The 18,173-nt window shown below is 40.8% G+C and overlaps 3 protein-coding genes across 4 annotated transcripts in view; 2 read left to right on the top strand and 1 right to left on the bottom strand.

Moving 5' to 3' along the window:
- LOC147347545 (histone H1.3-like) overlaps window positions 1-15,590 on the bottom strand; it is a 28,455-nt gene extending 12,865 nt beyond the window's left edge. The window contains 1 exon segment of the mRNA XM_086369917.1: window positions 14,872-15,590. Within this exon segment, the coding sequence (XP_086226043.1) occupies window positions 14,872-15,533 (662 nt within the window). The 5' untranslated portion in view covers window positions 15,534-15,590.
- LOC147347547 (histone H4-like) lies at window positions 2,958-4,664 on the top strand. 2 transcript variants are annotated; one of them, XM_086369909.1, is made up of 2 exons: window positions 2,958-3,333; window positions 3,883-4,664. In XM_086369909.1, exon 1 carries the CDS (start codon window positions 2,958-2,960, stop codon window positions 3,312-3,314), a length of 357 nt encoding a protein of 118 aa, XP_086226035.1. In that variant the 3' UTR covers window positions 3,315-3,333; window positions 3,883-4,664. The 2 variants fall into 2 exon arrangements, with proteins under 2 accessions (XP_086226035.1, XP_086226034.1); XM_086369908.1 differs by having other exon boundaries at window positions 3,869-4,664.
- On the top strand, window positions 8,150-8,641 carry LOC147347546 (histone H3.1). The gene has a single exon (XM_086369894.1). The coding sequence runs from the start codon at window positions 8,171-8,173 to the stop codon at window positions 8,579-8,581; it is 411 nt and encodes a 136-aa protein (XP_086226020.1). The 5' UTR covers window positions 8,150-8,170; the 3' UTR covers window positions 8,582-8,641.
- Window positions 15,591-18,173: the final 2,583 nt, after the last annotated feature.

The following is an 18,173-nucleotide window of genomic DNA, read 5'->3' as shown; positions in this document are numbered from 1 at the left end:
TTCCAAATAGGAAAAGGAGTTCGTCAAGGCTATATATTGTCACCCTGTTTATTTAACTTCTATGCAGAGTACATCATGAGAAACGCTGGACTGGAAGAAGCACAAGCTGGAATCAAGATTGCTGGGAGAAATATCAATAACCTCAGATATGCAGATGACACCACCCTTATGGCAGAAAGTGAAGAGGAACTAAAAAGCCTCTTGATGAAAGTGAAAGTGGAGAGTGAAAAAGTTGGCTTAAAGCTCAACATTCAGAAAACAAAGATCATGGCATCCGGTCCCACCAGTTCATGGGAAATAGATGGGGAAACAGTGGAAACAGGGTCAGACTTTATTTTTTAGGGCTCCAAAATCACTGCAGATGGTGACTGCAGCCATGAAATTAAAAGACGCTTACTCCTTGGAAGGAAAGTTATGACCAACCTAGACAGCATATTCAAAAGCAGAGACATTACTTTGCCAACAAAGGCTCGTCTAGTCAAGGCTATGGTTTTTCCTGTGGTCATGTATGGATGTGAGAGTTAGACTGTGAAGAAGGCCAAGAGCCAAAGAATTGATGCTTTTGAACTGTGGTGTTGGAGAAGACTCTTGAGAGTCCCTTGGACTGCAAGGAGATCCAACCAGTCCATCTTGAAGATCAGCCCTGGGATTTCTTTGGATGAAATGATGCTGAAGCTGAAACTCCAGTACTTTGGCCACCTCATGCGAAGAGTTGACTCATTGGAAAAGACTGATGCTGGGAGGGATTGGGGGCAGGAGGAGAAGGGGACGACAGAGGATGAGATGGCTGGATGGCATCACTGACTCGATGGACGTGAGTCTGAGTGAACTCCGGGAGTTGGTGATGGACAGGGAGGCCTAGCTGTGATTCATGGGGTCACAAAGAGTCGGACATGACTGAGCGACTGATCTGATCTGATCTGATCTGAATGGTCTAGTGGTTTTCTCCACTTTCTTCAATTTCAGTCTGAATTTGGCAATAAGGAGGTCATGATCTGAGCCACAGTCAGCTCCCTGTCTTGTTTTTGCTGACTGTGTAGAGCTTCTCCATCTTTGGCTGCAAAGGGTATAATCAATGTGATTTCGGTGTCAACCATGTGGTGATGTCCATGTGTAGAGTCTTCTCTTGTGTTGTTGAAAGAGGGTGTTTGCTATGACCAGTGTGTTCTCTTGGCAGAACTCTATTATCCTTTGCCCTGCTTCATTCTGTACTCCAAGGCCAAATTTACCTGTTACTCCAGGTGTTTCTTGACTTCTTACCTTTGCATTGCAGTCCCCTATAATGAAAAGGACATCTGTGTGGGGTGTTAGTTCTAGAAGGCCTTGTAGGTCTTCATAGAACTGTTTACCTTCTTCAGCGTTACTGGTCGGGGCATAGACTTGGATTACTGTGATATTGAATGGTTTGCCTTGGAAATGAACACGGATCATTCTGTCGTTTTTGAGATTGCATCCAAGTACTGCATTTCGGACTCTTTTGTTGACTATGATGGCTACTGAAATTTCTTCTAAGGGATTCTTGCCCACAGTAGTAGATATAATGGTCATCTTAGTTAAATTCACCCATTCCAGTCCATCTTAGCCTTGCTTCCAAGGCTCAGACAATTTTTCTCACATAGAGGCAGGAGATAGATGCCACCAGGCTGAGCAGTTGGAGTTTGTTCCCTGTGGAATATCCTTCAAGAGAGTAGAGTAGTTGCAGAAACAGAGACGAGTTGGGCCCTGCCTAGATAAAAGATAAAGATACCATATATTCCTCATTCTCCAGGTCAAGACCTTCCACCTACATAGGCTCAGAAAGGCTACTCCGAGGTGAAATGGGGAAGGGACACCCCATAATAAGTTGATGGAGATCTCAATGTATACTGCTGGTTCAATTGAGGGAACTATATATATATATATCCATGGTGGTCGCAAAGAGCAGGACACGACTTAGTGACTAAACAACAAGAGTTTAGCACTGACTTCTTAAATAAAAAGTTTGCACACATCGGGATGTGGAAGTTATGAAAGCAACTAACATAGGCCCAGATTGCAAAATACCAGATTGAGAGATTCAAGAATATCGGGGAGCAGGACTTCCCCACCTTTCCAGTGGTTAAGACGTAACAGTTCCACTGCAGAAGAAGTCGGTTCAATCCTTGTTGGAGAACTGGATCCCACATCCTGTGAGGCAGCGGGCACAAAATTAAAATAAAGAAAAAGTGAAACAGAAATTAAAAAATAATAATAATACTGGGGAGAAAGTCAATCTCTGGAGCAAGAAGATGAAATTTCCTCAGGTAATTACAGTAGTACTCAAAAAGAAACATTTAACCAAAAATTAACCTTTTGGTTTTCCAAACACCTTTATGATATTGGAATTAAAATCCTCATCCTGCAAATGAAAAAGAAATTGAAAATGAGAAAATACCTGTCACAAACCTGATCCTAAACCTTAGAATGTGAAAAAGTAGCAAGTAATGAGGGCTCAGACAATAAGAGTCATGTCTCCAAGTAACGCACATCAGAGAGAAAACCTTGTTTCCCAATGTATATCAGCAATTTCCTTGCTCCCTAAGATCAGTTTACCACGATAATTATTTCACTATCATTTAAATTGTACAAAAATGCTTCCCAGGAATTCGTTCGCATTTCAGATATGCGTTTAAAGAATGAGGCAATATAAAATCTCGGTCAATGACTTAGCTTAAATATTCAAAATTGAAAACAGATGTTGCCTTAATAGGTACCTTCCCTTAATAAACAAAAGAATGTTTTTAAACGCCCTTAAACAGGACTCTTTCAGGTGAAATTCAGGGAACGAGCAAAGAAATTTTCTTTTCTCGACTCCGCCCCACAGACTCTCAGGCGTTTGTGGGCTGGGATAAATTAGGTTACGAATAAGCCCCTCCCCTACCCGCCTTTTTTTGTAGTTTTCAAATAGGTCCGCGACCGGACTATAAGAATTTCGCCCCATGTCATTTAAATTTGTGTATAGATTTCCTGACTTAGGCTTAACAATGTCTGGACGAGGTAAAGGTGGAAAAGGTCTTGGGAAAGGAGGCGCGAAGCGTCACCGTAAGGTTCTGCGGGATAACATTCAAGGTATTACTAAACCCGCCATCCGCCGCTTGGCTCGTCGCGGTGGGGTCAAGCGCATCTCTGGCCTCATTTACGAGGAAACTCGCGGGGTGCTGAAAGTGTTCTTAGAAAACGTGATTCGGGACGCGGTCACCTACACCGAGCACGCCAAGCGAAAGACGGTGACGGCCATGGACGTCGTCTACGCGCTGAAACGTCAGGGACGCACTCTCTACGGATTTGGCGGCTAAGCCGGAACCCACAAATAAGGTTTCTGTGCCAGTTTACCAGGCCCTTTTCAGGGCCACCTATCTGTTCACTTGAAAGAGCTCTTCACTAAGCTGGTTTTGTTCTTTTTTTTTTTTTTATTCTATTGCGAGGAAATGGGGCTTAGTGAACTTGTGCTCTCGGGGTGTAAGTAACTGCTTTAATACTCGTTTGTGTGAAAGTGAAGTTGCTCAGTCTTGTTCGACTCTTTGCGACCCTATGGACTGTAGCCTACCCGGCTCCTCTGTCCATAGGATTTTCTAGGCAAGAATACTGGAATGGGTTGACATTTCCTTCAGGGAATCTTTGGAACCCAGGTCTGCATTGTAGGCAGACGCTGTTATCATTTGTGTACCTGTGCATTAAATGTTTGCTCTGCGTTGCAGTTACAGTGCCCCATAATGGCTTTTAAATTGTGGAACTCTTACTAGGAACCTTTAGTCTGCAAAATTAATGAATTTCCTAAGTTTTTTAAATAAGACATTGATAATAGGCTGTAAGTTGCATTGGTGAACAAATGCAAGTACTACTTTAATAGCCTCACATCTCAAGAAAACCTGATAAACAGCTGCTAGGAAAGAAACTCAAGACGAGATACAATGAAAGACAACTAAAGGAAGTGAAGGCACCCGTGAGGAGGCTTACGTGGCACGAGGGCCATAAACTACCGGGTCAAGTTTTGTTTTGTTTTGTTTTGTTTAATCTACAAAGAATTTGGGATTTGTTTCCTGCCTTGTCAAATCTAGTCCCTGGTAGTCTATAATAAAGCAACAACTAATTCACCTGATGAACCATCCGGATTCTTTTCTCATGTATAACGTCAGAAAGCTAGCTATAAACACATGGACATCTAGCCCTGTGCTGGGACTCAGCCACACCAGAGTTTTTCATATGTCAGCATTTGCAAAGAAAAGGGGAAAGAAGTCCCCGAAGCATTAACTGAACAAAGTCGTCTGTCTTGGCTTCAAGACAAAGTAACTGGCAAAGCCCTGTTTAAAAGGACTTCAAGATATTAGATGCCCTTAAGTATATTTCCTACCAGCAGGCCATTTGAACCAATCCCAGTACTGTGGGGGCAGGTGTGAGGGGAAGAGGGAGGGAAAAAACAAGTGTTAGGTAACTGCTTTTTGATCATACTGGGTCCTGTGATGGTCTCTTAAGGTGGCCCACACGATTTCTGGTCTTAATGTTCGCCGTTGTGTGATCAAGCCCCTGGACTGTGGATGTGACCTGTGACCTCTTTTTACCCATCATAGGATGTGACCATAGGTGACAGGATGTAAAAACCTTTGTGATTATGAATAGGTGATCAATAAGACTGTAACATCTTCCAATCTTTTGCATGCTGGTTTGGTTTTTTATTATAAATTTTATTTATTTTTGGCTGCAATAGGTCTTCATTCCTGCACGCAGGCTTTCTCTAGTTGCATGGGCTTCTCATTGTGATGATGTCTCTTGTTGCAGAGCACGGGCCCTAGGGTGCGCGGGCTTCAGTAGCTCTGGTTCAAGGGCTCAATATTAGTTGCCCTGTGGCATGTGGAATCTTCCTGGACTCGGAATCAAACACCTATCCCCTAATTTGGGAGGCAGATTCTTAACCACTGGCCCACCAGGGAAGTCCTGCATGCTGGTTTTGACAAACCAAGCATCTCTGTTGTCCAAATGACAAGAAACTCAGAGGGCTCTTTAGGAACTGAGGGAAGACTAGCAGCCTATAAGGGCTTTAAGCCAACAGTCAAGAAGAAAATATGATTCTCAGTCCTAAAACTACAAAGAACCAACCACTAAGTGAGTTTGGAAGCATATATTTCCCCAATCAAGAGACCACAACCCTGCATAACACCCCAACAGCATCCTTATAGAAGACCCAGATAAAACATGCCCAGACTCACAGAATCTGTGTGATAATACATGTGGGAAGCTAGTAACTTCAAGGCTATCTGTTATCCATCAATAAAGACAGCCAGCACATTTGGAATCTTCATCTAAGATTCTAAAGATTCTACCATGTCATCTAAAATAACAGATATATTTACCTGAAACTACAGTCTTTATCTAAGGGGAAAACGAAATTTAAAAACAAATTAAAACTTTAACAAACATTGTTTCACAATTAGATGAACCTCCATACTCCTCACAAACACACAATACACTCTGGCATGTACATTCATAGTGCCTAGCTGATGTACCAAATAGCAAGTCTGTAGGTCATGAAAAGTACTGAAAACAATTTATCGATGTTATTTTACTTTCAGCAATACAGAAACTATAAAATTTTCAGGAAAACTATGCATTTCTTTCCATATCCTCTGTCTTCCCTGCACTTCTACATCTTATTTCTGTTTCTTTTGATTTTTTTTTTCTTCACCTGTGTAAATGAATACAGAACCTACAGCTGACTGAAGGTAGGGCATATAAAAATTAAAAACTGTCTCAAAATGAGGGTTTCAGACCCTGCTTCAGCACAATGTAGGATTAATTATATCAATAATAGACTCAAGGAAAATAAAGTGAACTTTTTTTATTTTTAATGTAAATTTGAACAATCACCTTTGAAATAGACTACCCTAGTGGTTGAGATTAAACTCTTGAGATTCCACTAAATACCCTAGGCCCATATACTGTATAAATGACATTTTGAGCCTCTTTGTACAAACACATTCTCATGACTAATATTTGTGAAACACATAAGATTATTTGAAACAGGGACCCCAAACACAAGTGCCATCATTAAACAATTTTAAGTCCACAGGAAATCACCAGAACAATTTTAAATCTAAACAATGAGTGGATATAAGAACAATTTAAAAGATTTTAAGGAACAAAACATTAAAACTAGAATACTAGAATTTCCTAATACTTATTACAATACACAATTATTTCAAATTCTTTGCTGCACTAAAGAACAAAAATTAACCTCTCATATTGTATTATGGTTTCCTGCGTTTTAAAGAATGACTTTTAAAAAATGTAAAAAGCTAGAAAATCTTGATATTATAGCCCTCATTATACAAAAATTAGTAGCTCTATAAGGAAACATTGAGGAATACTAGAGGTAGAGAAAATTTTTACTTGGAGCTGGTGTAATTTGGTGATAACCTTGGTGCTCTTGAACACTGAGTCCTTGGTCATTTCCATGTACAAGAGCAGGCACATGGCCCTTTGGATCACCCTGAATGTGATAGTCCAGCACTTTGTGATCGCCAAGCGCGACATCTCGCCGCCCCCCGCCCCCCATATCTCGATGTTGTGGTTGACAAACGAGTTCTTGATGCCCAAGTCCTTGGTCAAGATGCCAGTGTCCAGGTGAACCTACTTAAGCATTTTATAGACAGACCTATACAGAACAGCTCTCCTTAAACACAGTTTTCTATTTCCTGCCATCTTCCTTCTGGACCTTGGTCACCACCTTCTTTTTTGGACCCTTTTTTGAGGCTGGGGTCTTCTCTGGTAGCTAAGACGATAAAGAATAGGCTTGCAATGCAGGAGACTCGGATTCGATCCCTGGATCAGGAAGATCCCCTGGCGGAGGAAATGGCAACCCACTCGTTTCCTTGCCTGGAGAATCCCATGGACAGAGAAGCCCGGTGGGCTACAATCCATGGAGGTCGCAAAGAGTCGGACACGAATGAGTGACTAATATTATTTGAGGCTGGGGCGTATTTAGCTATCTCTGGCGTGGAAAACAGCATGAAAAATGGGGAAACAAACCCGAGGAGAACAAGACATCACAAGAATTAAATCACGGATACAAGCAAAGACTCACAAATCTGATCTTTAATTGGATATAAACTGACCAATAGATAAGTAGTATGTAAATTAAGGTTCAAAAACTGCTTTCTTTATTGGGTCAAAAAGAAAGGCGTTCATGTATTCCTATAGGTTGATTAAGAACAGCTACATGACATAAATCATTCAATTAAAAATCGATAAAACTTTTTAATTACAGGAAAGTCTTCGCGTTTGGATGTGAAAACTAGGTAAAGAAATCCTATTATGTAGCCGAGTCAAATCTTCATAAAAGCACTGTGGGTTTGTCTCGGACACCTTGAGACTCTAGGAAAGAGTCCCGAGATTCTAGCCCATTGCAGTGTGCTAAAGGCTCTCGATCGCCGCCATCTTTTTAAGGTCCCGCACTGCAAACCTTTTTTGACGGATGTCGCCATTAACCCCAGATTGACATTTTAAATGCGTTAAAACCATAGAACAGAGCCAAATTACCAGTTTTGAGTCAAACGAGAAAATAACCATTAGAGATTCCAGAATATTGGGATTTTGCTGTGTCCCCTTAATAATACAAAATTCTTCACATGTTAACAGTATGTACTAAAAGACCATGCTACCGGGAATGAGACATTAACTGTAGATGTGAAATAGGACTCGAGAGGCTTAGACGGTGAATTCCTAAACAGGGGATAATTATCGGGATTAGAATCCTGATGAAAAAGAGTTAACTATGCATAAAATGGCAGGTGTATGAATTCTAAAGGGCTTTCATGGACACATTCTATTTTTTATATCCCAAACAGGAGAAAAGTTCAACATTACTGAATGATTAATGTGCTTGTGGACCATACTTGACAGCGTACTATCAATAAAGCAACTCGGAAAATGCCTTTTTTTTTTTTTTTTTTAAGGGGAATATGGCTGCTGATTGAAATGAACCAATCCGAGATCTGCACCGGATGGATGAACCAATGTTAAATAGCTCGAAGCACTTCCGGAATTAAGCAGCCCGTGAGTCACAGGAATTGCCCACAATCCAATCAGAGTGATTCTGGTCCTTTATAAATACAGGAGCAACCCTCCTAGTCTAATCCCTTTGTCTTGCAGGCTAGCTATGGCGCGGACTAAGCAAACGGCTCGGAAGTCCACCGGCGGCAAGGCGCCGCGCAAGCAACTGGCTACCAAGGCGGCCCGTAAGAGCGCGCCGGCCACCGGCGGCGTGAAGAAGCCGCACCGCTACCGCCCGGGCACGGTGGCTCTGCGCGAGATCCGCCGCTACCAGAAGTCTACGGAGCTGCTGATCCGCAAGCTGCCGTTCCAGCGGCTGGTGCGCGAGATCGCGCAGGACTTCAAGACCGACCTGCGCTTCCAGAGCTCGGCGGTGATGGCGCTGCAGGAGGCGTGCGAGGCCTACCTGGTGGGGCTCTTCGAGGACACCAACCTGTGTGCCATCCACGCCAAGCGCGTCACCATCATGCCCAAGGACATCCAGCTTGCCCGCCGCATCCGCGGAGAAAGGGCATAAATTGGCTGAATTGTCGACTGACAATAACTTAAACCCAAAGGCTCTTTTCAGAGCCAATCACTTAATCTATGAAGGGTGCTGTAATATGTGAGTGGAACACAAGTTTGGCAGAGGTTTTAGAAACCTATGTGTATGCAGCTGCTTAGGAAGTCCTACGCTCTAAGTTTTCAATGTAGCAACTACCTCCACGACTTAAACGCTTCTATTTTGCCTTATTGTATGTTCTGCACACTTAGGCGTGGTACATGGATTTCGTGTGTGTGTGTGAGCTGTTTTATCTCGGGACTCACTAAGGGAAAAAACAAGAACCGGGTGGTAAATTTAACAGAAACAAGTCTAAATAAATGTTCAGGCCAAGATAGCCATCGTAAGAAATAGAAGTTTATACATGAAATAATTGTTCCTGGAAGTCTGTCAGGTATTGAGACTTGGATGCTGAGAACTGGAAAGCCATGACTCTTGTAAGGAAAGAAAGTATATTCATATTTCCAATAATGACATTTTTCATGCCAAATAAAAGCATTCCATATTAGAACATTGTTTCCCATGTTACATACTTTCTTTGAGATTATAGCACAGTGAGTTTTTTAATGTCTGTTTCTGTCTCAGATGATGGATGTCAGATGAGGCCCACGAAGGCACGAAAAATATATATAGTAAATCCACCAGAACATCTAGAACAGTTCTTTGTATTAAATTCTCAAGAAATTTAGTGAAATTAGAATTTAAAAGTTGTTAGACAAACGGGAATTACCATTCAATGTATTGTTGATTATAGGAGTAAAAGATTGATAGAGTTCATGTTAGTTTAATACTAAATAGTTTTATCACATAGAAATAATTTGACTGTTGCATTATTGAGTTGGCCAGAAGTCATGTATTAGTCTGTGAAAGCTCCATAAATAAGATAAACTCAACAGGTATCTCCAAGTATCTATTATTATTATTGTTAGTGCTTTACAAATGAGGAGACTGAAACTAAAAAATTTATAGGTAAAAAGGAGTAGAACCAAAAACATTTCCCCTTTAAGCATTACTATAGTTAACAACAGTATTAGTGTGATCCTCAGTACTTAACCCTGAGGCTTAATTCCTAAGATGAGCTGTCATAAGAAAACTGACATGTTTATCTAAATGTTTTCATATATGTCAAAGGAAATGGGTAGATTTTGAAAATGTACAGGGTCCCATAGAACTGTGTTCAATTATACTACAATTATTACAGTCAGTTGCACAGAAATAGAATTGATGAACAGCTATAAAAATAAAACATTAAAATTGAGTTTTTAGCCTTTCTGCTCATTATCTAAACAATGATGTTGCTAGCTGACACACACACAATTTTTTTTTTTAATCTTAAATACATTGAAAAGCTAGTGCTTAATATGAGACCTTTTTAAATGAATTTGTATTTTATTGGGAAAATGTCACAAATCTAAATCACATGACATTTTATAGGTACCTGTTGGAACATTAACTTGTATAACCATTTCAACCTTACCTGGTTGCCTATAACTATATAACTAAACACAAATATATAAGCTCTGAATAATCAGTATCTTTATTTTATGAAAATGATAGCTAAAAAATCAAGATGATTCAGAAATACCATTTCATACTTTTCCCATTTCCTGCCTACCACATGTGCACACAGGTAAATTTTTATATTCTACATTTGAAGACTTACTGCAAAGGTGTTATATTTAAGGTTTTTTTTTTTTTTTTTTGATTATTTGCTATTTTGTTTTCATTTGGGGATGTCTTTCTTTTCAGAAGCCCCAACACCTTAGATGGCAGTAAAGGAGCTAGTACAGTGCCTAAGTTAAGCCATTGGGAGGAGAGTGATAGAGCCTCATACAGAAAAACAGTAAATGAAATCACTGAATCTGATTATCTGGAGATAATCCCACCATCTGACAGGATTTTAAAGACTGGTCAATTAAAAACACACCTAGAGTATTGGGAAAAACAAGACAAAGAAAACTAATGACCTAGGGTTTAGTTTAATGAGAAAAGATGCATTATAAATATTCCCTTGATAATAATGGTACTGAAGTATTAATGTCATCAAGGCACATTAGCAGGGAAACTAGATTTTTTTAATTAGGGGAACTTATTCATTGAGATGGAACCTGAGATGAAATTGGAAAGATTATTCCAGGTAGAAAGGAGAGAATTACAGATGAATAGAATTGTCAAAACAAACAAAAGAAGCAGCAACAACAAAAGGCTATAATAAAGTTCCCCATTGAACCAAAGGCTAATAGGGAGCAAGTAATAATTTTTATATGACAGATGATCAGAATTTAGGAATTAGGGGCTGGAGAAAGTAATTAGGAAGAACCAGTTAGGAACAACCTGGTTACAATACTAGTTAGGAAGCAATGGAATCATCCCAGGTGTAAGAGGACAAGGAGAGAATGTGAGAGGGGAGAAAATGTCAGATTATATAAACATTGGCTTCCCTCATAGCTCAGTCGGTAAAGAATCTGCCTGCAATGCAAGAGACATGGGTTCGATTCCTGGGTCGGGAAGATTCCCCCGGAGAAGGAGATGGCAACTCACTCCAGTATTCTTGTGTTAAGAATCCCATGGACAGAGAAGCCTGGTGTACTACAGTTCATGGGGTTGCAAGAGTCGGACAGGACAGAGTGACTTTCACTACTACTACTATATAGACATCTACCTGCTTTAGTGACTGAGTGACATGAGTAATCAAGGCCTCCACACAGTGACATGAACTCAGTCTACCTCCTGCAGTTATAAGGAGTCAGGTAATTACTAAGTAGAAGTAAGAAAATAGTAACTTCAGGCTGGTTTGAAAGATTTTTAATACATTTGGCTTAGATTTATGCCATATGCCTAAGTACCCTCCTGCATTTAAGAAAATATGAACATGCCCTTCACACCTTCCAAGCTAAACCTTTTTTTTTCTTTTAGTATATTTTGCAGACAACTACTCATACAGGCTCCTGTCCGATATGTCATCTTTAAATGTCGATCTGTTGAGTTTTCCTAAACCTGGATATTGCCACTGTACCTGACAGACCACCTTTGTTCACCAAAAGAACATCAGAACTCCAAGGATGAATGTTTCAGAATGCTCTCCTAGGGATGTGGCTTTGGGACAGGAATACGCTTTCTGATCTTTCATCTTCCTGGTGCAGAATATCAAGCCGTCTTTGTCTTCTTTACCCATTCCCAAGTTGTTCATTTTAAGCTGCTTTAAGTGCAACGAAACTTGGGAAGATGGAGAAAGATTTAAACAAGTTCTGCTTTCCTAGGAAATTAGAGAATGTCCAAGGGAAAGGAATATGAATACTAATTTACAGAAACCAGACTAAAACTAGAAGAGCATTGAATGAATGATGTTTAATTACTTCTGGTACATTCCAAAGGGATTGTGAATTGGATAGGTCACAAAGGGTCTCAAACAGAAATACATGAATGCTATGTCTTTCTGGATGGGCATCAAAATGAAATAGAGAACTCATTTTCCAGTAGGCATAATAGATGGGGAACAGTGGAGAGAAAATGACAGTAGGAAGAAAGAAACTTTGAGACTTTGTGTTTGAGACTCAGGTGCACTATTTATTGACAAGATGATGCTGGCCATTTCATCTTTCTAAGCCACAATTTTCTTAACTGTAAAACAAATAGCATTGAGAATTCCCTTGTAGTCCAGTGGTTAGGACTTGGTGCTTTCACAGCAAAGGCTGGGTTCAATTCCTGCTTGGGGAACTAAGACCCCAAAAGACTGTCTATCCAGTACACACTAATAATAATAATCATAAACAAGGAGTTTAGCTATACCTACTGCAAGAGCTTTAGAGTGAGGTAGGTATAGCAGAGCTTTGTAAAATGTAATTAACTACAGATACTGTATAGTACCACTCTTATTGAATGTCACATTCCCACATAATTCTTATTCCTCATCATTCTTCATCAGAAGCAAACTCATTCTGGTATTAAAGACTTCAAGGGTCTCTTCCCTCTTAACTTTTCCCTTTGATGCAATCTATTATATTCAAAAAGACTCTTGAGCAACCATTTCACATTTTCCCATTTATCCAAATATCAATCTCAACCAAACCACTGTCCTAAGAGACGGGATTTTTGGCTCTTTCTAGAAAGAAGAAAGTATGGAATGCAACTGCAATGGATGAAACATAAAATCTCATTTAGAAAAGCCAGAAAGATAATCACGGGCTATGTTTTTTTTCTTTAAAGTTGAAGAACTAAAATTTAATAAACTATTAACCAGTAAGGTGTGTATGCGTGTGTGTGTGTGTGTGTGTGTGTGTGTGTGTGTGTGTGTGAGGTGGGGCGGGGATATGCTGTAAGCAAATAAACAAGATGAAGCCTTTTAACCATGAGGTATTTGTCCACTGACAATCTGCTCAGGGACTCATGATTTGTATGGTGGATTCTATGGACACTCTGGGGAAACCTATAAACACCTTTCCAATATCATGTTTTAGAATACCAATACAAAAAAAGAAAGGCATATTAAAATATAATTTTAAAATGTATTTAAGTACATATAATGTGCTCCATCAGTCATATCAAATAACAAGGATCAACAGGTGGAATAACAAATGTCAGTTTCAAGGACTCAGAATGATGTAAACTTTATTTCAAGATATCTTCAAAGTGATATTAAAACATCTGTGACAGCCACTGTTGAAAAACTCAATAAGGTCTGCAAAATCCATTGTAACTGCCTGTGCTCACAGACATACTATAAGGAAATGCTTAACTGCATTTAGTTTGCTAAGATAAAATGTAATTTTTCCCCAACCATGTTTACAACTGCCTACTGGTCTACAAAACTCAGATTTTTGTCAAGATTCATCAGTAAAACACAGTGGCATTCCCCTGAAATTAAAAACAGGATGAAGTGGAAATGACGAAACATCCATCTTCCTAGAACCATTTATTTGGCCCTGGTTACTGCGGCTCGAGGAGATCTCTAAGCATTCTCCTTGCGTTTCCCAAAGCTTAATTATTTCTATTTATTATCCACCAAAAGATAGGAGAACCATGCCAACCATGGCTCCCTGGGCCCTATCAACATCTTAGCGGTTAAGAATTTGATAAATGGGTAAATTATAAACCGCCAGGAGTGGCTTTTACACTTTTTTTTTTTTAAACAATTTTTTTTTTTTACTATACCTTAGTGTTAGGGTTGCCTCCTCCAGTGGCTCAGCTGTGAAAAATCCGCCTACAATGCAGGAGATTCCTGGGTCGGTAAGATCCCCTGGAGCGCGTAATGGCAACCCACTCCAGGATCCTTGCCTGGAAATCCCAAGGACAGAGGAGCCTGGCGGGCTACAGTCCATGGGGTCGAAAGTAGTCGGACGACTGAGCAGTTCACACTGTCAGCATAGTAGGAACAATTATCCAGATTCAGGCAGAGTATCAATAGTATCAAGGTCCCCTCGAATAGGACTACAATTCATTAAGCGGGGGAAAAAATGCAAGCTTTTCAACTACTTCCCAAATTTACGAAAGTCCTCATATCTCAATCTCTAACTGACGCAGTATTTTCTCCTAGACACTAAGCAAATAAGCCCAGGAGTGCGTCCAGATTGGCTAATTCTCCTTAGAGGTTACAAACCAATGAGAAAGAAAACCTTACAAACATCCAGACGGTAAAAACCCATTCTTCAGGTTGCACTTTTTTTTGGAGGAGGAAAACAGGGCGGCAGAGTCCGAACAAAGGCCAAAAACCAGCTCCTCGCGGGCCAGGCTCCAGTTTCCCAGGGGCCGCGTGCATCGTCTGCTCCCCAAGGGTAACTACTCCGAACGGGTCGGGGCCGGGGTCCCGGTGTATGAGACCACCGTGCTGGAGTACAAGGCCGAGATACTGGAGCTGGCGAGGAACGGGGCCCATCACAAAACGTACACTACCCACCCCACCCCCGAAGCTTAAAATCCTCAACGAGGAACTTTGGGGTCGCGTTACCATCGCATAGTGCAGCGTCCTGCTCAACATCCCTGCTAAGGCCCAGAGCCGTCACAAGTGGCTTTTTTCAGAGCCACTGAACTCGCACTACAGGACTGTGACCACCATCATGGGATCCTGGAGTGCGCGCGCACCCGGACGCACACTCAGCTGTCCAATCACAGTAGAGCGGCAAATTTAAAAAAATAATTACCTTTATTACAAAACTCATTGGTAAACCTAGGGATTTATGTCCGGTTAAGCTCTTTCACCTGAAATTAGTGGGTGGCTCTGAAAAGAGCCTTTGAGGTTTTCAAAGCAGGAGGTGCCGCTGAAGATTTACTTCTTCTTGGAGACCGCCTTCTTGGCCTTTGTAGCCTTGGGTTTGGCAGCTTTAGGTTTGGCTGCCTTGGGCTTGGGGGCTTTGGCCTTGGCCGGACTCTTAGTCGGCTTCTTCGGCTTGGCTGCCTTCGCCTTCTTCGGACTCTTGGCTACTTTCTTGGTCCCAGCAGCCGCAGCCGGCTTCTTAACTTTCTTAGGGGTCTTCTTGGCAGCCTTCTTCGGAGTGGCCGCACCCGTGGATTTCTTGGGTTTCTTAGCCGCCCCAGCAGCCTTCTTGGGCTTGGCCGCGCCCGCCTTCTTCCCCTTGGGCTTGGCCTCCCCAGTGGCCGCCTTCTTGTTGAGCTTGAAAGAGCCAGAAGCCCCGGTACCCTTGGTCTGCACCAGGGTGCCCTTGCTCACCAGGCTCTTGAGACCCAGCTTGATGCGGCTGTTGTTCTTCTCCACATCGTAGCCGGCGGCCGCCAGTGCCTTTTTGAGCGCAGCCAGAGACACGCCACTGCGCTCCTTGGAGGCGGCGACAGCCTTGGTGATGAGCTCGGACACCGGGGGCCCGGACGCCTTGCGTTTTCCAGCGGCTACGCCCGATTTCTTCGCCTTCTTCTTAACAGGTGTTTTCTCTGCAGGTGCGGGAGCAGCAGGAGCAACCGGGGCTGTCTCCGACATGCTTCTGTTTAGCCAGGAAAGACAAAATAGTAAGGGTAAACTGTCAGAACGGCGTGTCCCGGGCGTCGCCGGCTGGGGGTTTATATAGAGAGTCGCTGAGTGATGATTGGTTGCCTGCTCTGTGCGCCGCGCGGCTAGGGAGGACTCCTCGGCTCTGCCGAGTGGCTGTGTTTTTTGCCCCTTAAAAAAGAAGAAAAATATAAGAAATCTGGGCATGAAATAATTAGGCATGTGGGGGAAACTGATCCGACACTCTTCAGGCTTCATTCCTGCCTTGTTTGCTATACCTAGTTTTAAAACCGGCTCCCTGAAACTTTCCTGATTCCCCCAACTCTCTTGGAAACTTCGGTCAAATTGAGACAACTTTCAGATTTTCCTTAAAATTACTAGTTCTCTCTGTTTCCTTTGCAAATCTTTCTTCCAGGGCATTGTCATACACATTGTTTTCTTTTCAACCCTATATAAATAACCTCATTTTTACTGAAATATACAAGGAAAATCGGTTTTTTCGCGAGAGCAATAGCACAGCTCTCCTGCAACTTGTTTGCACTAAGCACTGGGAATTGGCACTGGGGTAGAAAATTCTACGTACAAGATAGGTAACTATTTTAGTAAAAATTGACTTTTTAATAAAGTTTATGAGTGACGAGACTATAAACTGGGTTTGATTGCAGTGTTTCGTGATTTAAACGGACTTTTTGGAAGGCTGGGGTGTGGGGCTGCTCTGTTTGTTTTTCTAGATAAACAGCTCCAAACACAGTCTTTAAAACCTTCTTTCAAACTTAGTATAATAGATTTTTTAGACCCAAAATGGGCGTTAGAAATACCTCATGCCATCCTCAATGAAGAAAAGTGAATCATGAAGCCCCAGAATGGCAGTTCTATAACAATGAACCAGCTCTAAGCTCAAAAAACAGACACCTGGGGTAATATTGTAAATTGTTTAATGACAATCTGTCCATTAGCATTTTTTCTCCAATATTTAGCATACAATTGTGTACATATTTCCTATATTCCGAAATGATACTTAAAATACATATTTGATTTAACTGTTTTCAACATTGCAAATAGGCACACAGGGGGTTAGAAGAAAAAATTCTCCTTTAAATCATTTCTTGAGTCTTCATAACTTTCCTTGAGTTTTTACTAGCAAAATACAAAGGTGACTGTCACAACCTAAATTAATTGGCTGAATATGTTTACCTGAGGAGCTGAACTAACATTTCATACCAAATATGGTTGATTTACTACTCCATCTCTTTGTAACATGCAGAACTAATGGAATTGAATAAATATTAAATTATTAAGCACAAAATTAGTATCTATCAAATAATCAAATACTGAAACTAAGCCTCATGTTTGTCAAATAAACAGGAAAGATATTTTGGTGTTGTGATTTTTTTTCTCATAAATATCCCTACTTTCAAAAATCTAGTTCTTCTGGCCTACATTCAATAGTAACTTGAGAGTTTTCTCATATAATTCCAAGACAGGATAATCAGTTTTAAAGATGTCATCTCTCCATACTTAACTAATTACATAGACATCACTTGGTTTGTTTTTCAATAGTTATTGTGGACTGACACTGTCTAAAACTAAACCTCTGGGACTTGAGACCATGTTATATACCAAATACAAATACAGTGTATAAAGAGGGAAGCTTAAAATTTTGGCTATGGAACATTCCAATTTTCCCAGGACAGGTATTTTATGAGTGTCTGGAGAAAAGGGCTACTTGTCATCCTCAATGATATCACTGTCAATAGCAACAGTAACGGTAATATAGGCCCGTTTCCTTTTCAAGCACATTGTATAGGCCCTTTTCCTTTTCGGGCCAGAGCCTAATACTATCAGTCCTCAAGATACAGGTAAAATTCAGATGTTTAAAACTTTACTATATTGGTAATCATTGTAGTCATAATATCAGTTGTTGAATATTTGTTGAACTTGTTCTCTAAGTTATATGTACTCAGTTTAAGATAGGTGAAAAGTACTTCCTACAGCAGATGTCACAATTTCTTTCTTATGCAACCACTGTTGGTTCCATGGCTATTTAGGTACCAAATAAGTGAGAAGACATTGGGCTCAGGGCCATTCGCTTCATTGTTTATAGGTCTCTGCCTTTCCTAGAGGACAATAATTGAGACATGCTTTCACCTGAAAAATTCTTCCCCAGATGTTTATAGAATGATGGAGCTGTGCTGCATGTTATTGCTTGAGACCCAAGTACTTACACTCTTAACTGTAGTGTGGACAAGGTTCTTGAAAGCAGGATCATCCCCATGGGACTGTAAATTTGGAAAGTTTCTCCTGTTACTTATAACCCACAAAAAAAAAACTTGTGTTTATTACTTTTGAATCCTAAATCTACATAGAGTCTAAAACAGTGTGTTTTTCTGCTAGACTAAGAATTCAACTATTTTTACCTTATAGTAAAAAATAAGAAAAACTAAAGTGAGACAAGTGATGGACATCTCACAACTTCATGTCCTCTTAATTTTGCTGTCAACACCCCACTCAACAATAGCCAGTGACTGTGAAAGATTTAGGTAGTGTGCACCAGGACAAGCCACGGGGGCTGTATGTAAGCATTCTAAAATTCATTAACTTTCAAAAATTTAAGAAAAAAAGTGACTATGT

Source organism: Bos grunniens, chromosome 23 (assembly GCF_055505025.1).
Source record: "Bos grunniens cultivar Pamir isolate PY7600 chromosome 23, Bosgru_T2T1.0, whole genome shotgun sequence".
Taxonomy (NCBI): domain Eukaryota; kingdom Metazoa; phylum Chordata; class Mammalia; order Artiodactyla; family Bovidae; genus Bos; species Bos grunniens.
This window is presented reverse-complemented; position numbering and strand designations above follow the sequence as displayed.